This window comes from Bactrocera latifrons, unplaced genomic scaffold (genome assembly GCF_001853355.1).
Source record: "Bactrocera latifrons isolate USDA-ARS-PBARC rearing strain unplaced genomic scaffold, ASM185335v1 scaffold_8, whole genome shotgun sequence".
In the NCBI taxonomy this organism is placed as follows: domain Eukaryota; kingdom Metazoa; phylum Arthropoda; class Insecta; order Diptera; family Tephritidae; genus Bactrocera; species Bactrocera latifrons.
Window position 1 is genome coordinate 1,483,190 of NW_017537489.1, and position 6,503 is coordinate 1,489,692.

A 6,503-nucleotide genomic window follows, 5' to 3' on the forward strand; every position below is an offset into this window, starting at 1 on the left:
TTTTCTGGTGTCGAAACGTTTAGAATGTTGGAAAAGGCCTTCGATGATAATTTTTTGTAAAAGTGTTTTTGTGTTCGTACAAATTATTCAAAGAGGGTCGAGAACGCGTTGACGACGAATCACGTCCAGGACGGCCATCAACATCTTGATGTCCACCATGTCTAAGTTAAAGGAATTGAGAATCTATAATTAACAGTCAGTGATCTTACTGGCATCGCTGGAATATCTTAAGGATCAGTGAAAACCATTTTGAAAGATCATTTAGGTCTAAAAAATTGAAAAACACGATTGGTTCCAAAATCACTTAATTTTTTCGTTAAACAGTGTCGCCTTAGCGTCTGTGAAATAATGCTTTCCGACTACCCGGATGTCGTGAAACGTATTATTACTCGCGATGAGTCTTGGATCTATGCTTACGACCTGGAAACAGACTATCAATTGACCGAATATCATGTCAAAGGTTAGTCGAAGCTGAAAAAGCAACGTCTAAGCAGGTCTAAAAACATTGTGTTGACAGTTTTCTTCGATTATCAAGATGTCATGTCCTCGAAATTCCTTTCGACCGACCAAACTGTCAACAAGGAATACTACTTAAGTGTTATGCGTCGTTTGCGCGAAGCTATTCGTAGAAAGTGGACGGCAACTCTTTGATTTTGCACCATAATAAAACAGAGTTGCATATTGTAAAAAAAAAAAAAATCAAACAATATCGTGCTGCAACCACTTATGTGACTTATAAATCGAATCGCCAGAGGAACTAGCGTAAATAATAAGAAAAAATATAATAGACGTTAAATGAGATAACCTAAATTTCTAATCAACATCATTAAGCATTAGCAAGCAGAAGCTTAATTTCATCCAAAAGAATCTGATAATTTCTGTTTGAAATTTTGGGATCACGAATACAAAATCGTTGAAAGCAATCATCATGAATGCAAGTATTATGTGGTTGAAAGCATTTTAAGTGAAAGTCGTGAAGTCTTCGAACACTTGAATCATATAAGGATCGATTCTTTTTAATGACAGTAACATCGAAAAAGTTGAAGAAACACTACTATCGTCGTGTTGGCATTAGAGAGGTCGCAAAGAATTCCAACTTCTTTTATGGAAAAATCGATTGTTTTTGTTGCATTATCGGATAGTATACAAATTATTACGGTCGTTACATCGTTTTTTGTGAAAAGGGAAAATAGCGACTCCAATCTTCAAACGCGTTTTTCTCATAATAGTTTTTTTTGAAAACGGTTTCCACTCTCAAAGGAAGAGTTTCCAAGATATCTAGTGCCAATTTGGAGAAAAATTTTTGAACGTCAATCGCTATTGCGCTATGGAGCGTTTTTTTTAATTTGTGAAAATGACGGCAGTTGAAACGAAAAGTATCGAATTGAGCTCACTAGTCTAAATAAGAGTTTTTGCAAATATTTAAATAAGAAAATTTTTGGAAAAGTAGTTTGTATGCAAATCAACCACATATATACACATACACCCCTCCACAGACACTCGTTTACACATTAGAGCAATGCTCATCGGCGCATATCTTACAATCTTCCAGGCTCAACACACAAACCGACCGATGGAAACCATTCTCGGTCACAGGTGGCGCGGCTTTCGACGCTTGCATACGATTATTGGGCGGCGCAATTGCTAATGTCTCGAAACTTTGTGCACGCAAAATGGCTGGCTTTTTAAAGCTATACACCACTGTGGTGCTGTGTGAATTTGCGTCACGCTTAGCGCCGCCACCGCTCCCTTCGCAGCCGCTCTCGTGCTCGTCCATCTCGCTGCGTTTAAAATTTGTGGAGCAGGTTTGCGGCGATGAACCCACTGAACTGCGTTCGGAGTTCGAATTGAATTTATGCACGATGGCGGTGGTGGGGGTCATCTGAAGAAGGCTGGCCTGCTCCTTGCTGGAGTTGCTGAAATTGTGTTGGGCGCGATAATAGCTGGGCTGTCGGTTGACGCGTGTACAGCGCCCGCTGCCGTCGATTTGTGTAACAGCCGTTAGCATGGATGGATTACGCTGTGAGTCGGCTCTGTAAATAGATTGTATTATGTCGTATTGAGTATGTTAGTGAAATGTGATAGCTTTATTATTATCATCTAAAGTCTCAATAAAGTCAGTGTAAATAAAATATGAAATAGCTCAATATTTAGTAAGGTTTCGTGCAGAGTGTTTAATAGTAATAATAGTAACATTATTGCTTCGAAGAAGGTTGTAAGTGTGTTTAGGAATAATTTAAAATTCTACAGTGAACCCTCAATGGGAAATATCAACTTTTTATAAATTTTGAATTAATTTTGTCTACATAACTGTAAAACTTATGGCTATTACATGATATACTATATGCTCTAATTAATTTTCTTATAATTTCCATTTGAACAACTGATTATCAATGGATCTCAACTGATTACCAACTAATTACCATCTGATTCTTAACTGGTTTCCCTGTGGAGTTCATCAAGGGATTTATCATATGATTATTCACAGATTACCACTTGATTATTGAAAGATTACTGATTTCTTAAAAATCATTCGATTATTTACTGACCTCCATATGACTATTACATTACTAACTCTTTTTCTATCTGATTTTCAATTGGCTCGAACACTTTACTGATCTGATTATGAATTAATTACCATCTGATTTATTTATTTATTACCATCCGATTAAATCCTTACTACTTTCATATTATCAACTAATTATCATCTAATTACCAACTGATTATCAACTATTTAGTATTAGATTGTCAACTAATTACCATCTGTTTTTCAACTGATTTCCCTGATTATCTACTTTGTTCAACTGATCATTAAAAGTTTTAGCATGTGATTATCAACATAATACCATCTGATTTTCAACTGATTACAAACTAATTATATGACAGTTAATAACTGATTTACTCTCTGATTTTCTGATCAATCAGTGATAATCGACAGTGACTTGATTTATAATCCGATCACTCTCTCATTACCAACTTATTTATCAATCACCTTATTTACCAGTGGATCATTACTTAGCTGATCCTCGAAAAATCTGACTAACTTTGTAAATAATACACAGACGTTGCACCATGGTAATCCTGAACAAATTTACTGCGGATAAGTGAAATTTCGAATAGTTAAAAACATTAACATTACCATTAACATTAACATTAACATTACCATTACCATTACCATTAACATTAACATTAACATTAACATTAACATTAACATTAACATTTGTTGTACAATTATATAATATTCCAACTGGAAGCTTACTCAAAACTTCTTTCTTTTCTCTCAATTTATGGGTTCTTAATGGCCTGAAATTGAGAGGCTTCAATATAACTTATATTATTCGCATTTTCTAAATACTATTTCAATGTTCTGTAAATCATAAATTTGTGTTTACATAAACTAAAAGTAGCAGAAAAAATTACTCACCTATTCAGACTATGGCCACCATTCCCGCCTTTATCGCTCGATTTACTCTTTATGGTGTGCAGATGGAAGGCGCCGTATATGAGGGGATTCACCAGACTATTTGACATGCCAAAGAAGAATATGACATCAATTAATCTTTTGCTAGTCTGAAAGTAGTAGAAAATATAAACAAACAAAAATTAGTCAGCTGAATTAAAGTACCGTTATTACTAATGTATGTAGTTTCTATTTATAAAACTTGTCTCAGACTCACCGCATCGTCGATGTCGACAAACTGTAGCAGCACCATGAGCGTACAGTAGGGTGCCCAGCAAATGAGAAATGCAATTATTATCACAAAAGACAGTCGTAGCGAATTCATTTTCGCCTTATGTATCAACCGTTGTCGATTAGTGTGCATTAAATTGGCGCTCGTGTGCGGCTCCTGTTGCGGACCCAAAAATATCTTTTCACTTCCTGCAATGGTATTGTATTAAAATTTCCGCTTTTTCGCTTTCCACTTTCTCTCGCCGTTCGCCAATTTTAAATGTAGGTGTGCGTGTATGTGTGTGTATGTATGTACTTACGTGAAATCGCGCGGAACGTAGAAATGTAGGTGACGGTAAGCACACAAAAGGGTATCAGAAATGTGCTGAACAGCGTGAATGTAGTGTAGCTCTGCTCCTGCCAAGGTGCCGTGTAGGTGCCATGCGTCACGCATTGATGGAAGTCTTCGATGAACGGCCCGCGTGATAAATGAAATATGAAAAACTATACGAGTGGATGAGGGAATAATAAAAGTAATCATGTTTTATAGTTATTTGCTTTGATAGGTTGTGCGTGTAGTGTGTGCATTGTAATAAAATTAAACAATATTGAAGTCAATAACAAATTTAGTATGTACATGAACCTTTCATAATGACTTCCAATAACTGCAACAATAACAAACAAATTTTATGCATATCGTAAATTCTTGAAGGGCATTCTTTAACTCATAGTATATACTTATATATACGAGGGCAGTCATTTAGATTTTTAAAGTTGGTATTTGTCCATAAATGTGAAAGCATAACACCAGGAGGTAGTAAACCCGATTCCCCAATCGAAAATGATGAAGCAGACGTTCCATTGCCCGACCATGAAGAAGTTAGGATAGCAATTATCCCTCTGAGGCGGCGGTACCGATGGATTGCCGGCCGAAGGATTGCATGCGGAGAAGGAGCATGTATCTCCTTTGTAAAGAACAAACTGATTGGACCTAACCAGTGTGTTTTTAGGCCTGGAAAATCAATAATCGACTAGATATTTACCATGCGCCAAATCTAGGAAAAGACGACGCTAAAGGGACTCAACACACACTACCTTTTCGTCGATTTCAAAGTTGCTTTTGATAGCACGAAAAGGCGGCCTAAACACCCGTGCCGTTATTTTGCTTTCTTCAGACTTGATAGGCAAGCAACACAAATGGGTATGACAGTGAACGAGATCAAGATGAAATATCTCTTGTTATAAAAAAAAAAACACTCGTTGAATTCGCGACTAGGCTGTCACGTCACTGCTAGATTTGTAGATTTCGTCTATTTGGGAACCAGCATTAACGAACAATGTCAGCCTCGAAATCCAACGCAGGGTAACTCTTGCCAACAGGTGCTCCTTCGGACTGAGTAGACAATTGAGAAGCAAAGTCCTCTCTCGACAAACAAAAAACCAACTCTATAAGTCACTCACTAATCCCGTCCTGCTATATGGTGCGGAGGCATGGACGATGACAATATCTGATGAGTCGGCGTTACGAGTTTTCGAAAGATTTATGGCATTCGATAGAACGTAAGCTGTACGATTTATATGACGACATTGATATAGTGCAGTGAATTAAGAGGCATCGGCACCGCTGGCTAGGTCATGTTGTCCAAATGTACGAAAATAATCCAGCTCTGAAAGTATTCGACGCGAGTTGTTAACTCGGATATAACCTCATAAGCGATATCTACGCCATTAAAGAACAAGAAAAAGAAGGCTACCAAAATGACCAGGACTTTTTTATTTGACATGTTAACAATACTCGATATCTAAAGACTGAAGCGGGAATCATGAAAGAATCTAAGGTCACTTGATAGTGTAGATCTTAAAGCGTAAAAGTCAAAAAATGCATAAAGAATTATGGTGCATATTCAACTAAGCTTTCAGCGTTTATAAATAACCTGTACTCTCCAGTTCAATTTCTTGGGAACATGCTTCCATGTTTGTAACATGATCCAAATGTTTTCTATAATTTGTATAATCGGCCCACTCAACTAACGTTATAATTATGACAAAGTTAAATGAACCATTTAAGGGCCTAACACTTAAACGGCGCCCAACGATGCCTATAAACTTGAAAGCGCTACCTCGTATGCATATCAATTTCAAAAGCATGCAAGCACACTTCAAACTCGCACCACAAAAGTTAGCGAGCTTTACGTAAAACAAGGCACTGTCAGCGTACGTTGTAACTGTTATTGTTATTGTTGTGGCGCACAGTATATTGGCACACGTAGAAGTTATCAAATGTTGTATTTATAGCGCTTACACTTTATAATACGTGCACCGTTATATTATGACCACAACAGAGAATAAATTATAAAAGTTCTGGCGCACGTTTAGTCGACGAAATTGGGCGAACACAAAGTGTGGCTGGCGATGGGGAACGGAATGCAGTGTAATATGCAGTAGGCCGACGACGGGACCTGCAAAAAATATTACCAATTAAATAATTCTCAATAAAAACACAAAGTTCTGAGAGAAATTGATAGCTGCCCACGAAATTACAGAAATCTGCATTAACTTATTTACGATTGGAGAGCATGCTAACCGCAACTTTGGCTTATGCTTGCGGGTTTATTATGTATATACATACATATATAATACATATAATATCGGGTGATTTTTTAAGAGCTTGATAACTTTTTTTAAAAAAAAAACGCATAAAATTTGCAAAATCTCATCGGTTCTTTATTTGAAACGTTAGATTGGTTCATGACATTTACTTTTTGAAGATAATTTCATTTAAATGTTGACCGCGGCTGCGTCTTAGGTGGTCCATTCGGAAAGTCCAATTTTG

At 36.8% G+C, this 6,503-nt stretch overlaps 1 protein-coding gene across 1 annotated transcript in view; it reads right to left on the reverse strand.

The window, feature by feature from the left end:
• Window positions 1-1,394: 1,394 nt before the first annotated feature.
• Window positions 1,395-6,503, reverse strand: part of LOC108976720 (gonadotropin-releasing hormone receptor) — a 38,674-nt gene continuing 33,565 nt past the window's right edge. Inside the window, exons 3-6 of the mRNA XM_018945983.1 lie at window positions 3,991-4,174; window positions 3,678-3,880; window positions 3,425-3,570; window positions 1,395-2,033 (exon numbers count right to left, since the gene is read on the reverse strand). Coding sequence (XP_018801528.1) covers window positions 1,505-2,033; window positions 3,425-3,570; window positions 3,678-3,880; window positions 3,991-4,174 — 1,062 coding nt within the window. The 3' untranslated portion in view covers window positions 1,395-1,504. The remainder of the gene's footprint in view (window positions 2,034-3,424; window positions 3,571-3,677; window positions 3,881-3,990; window positions 4,175-6,503) is intronic.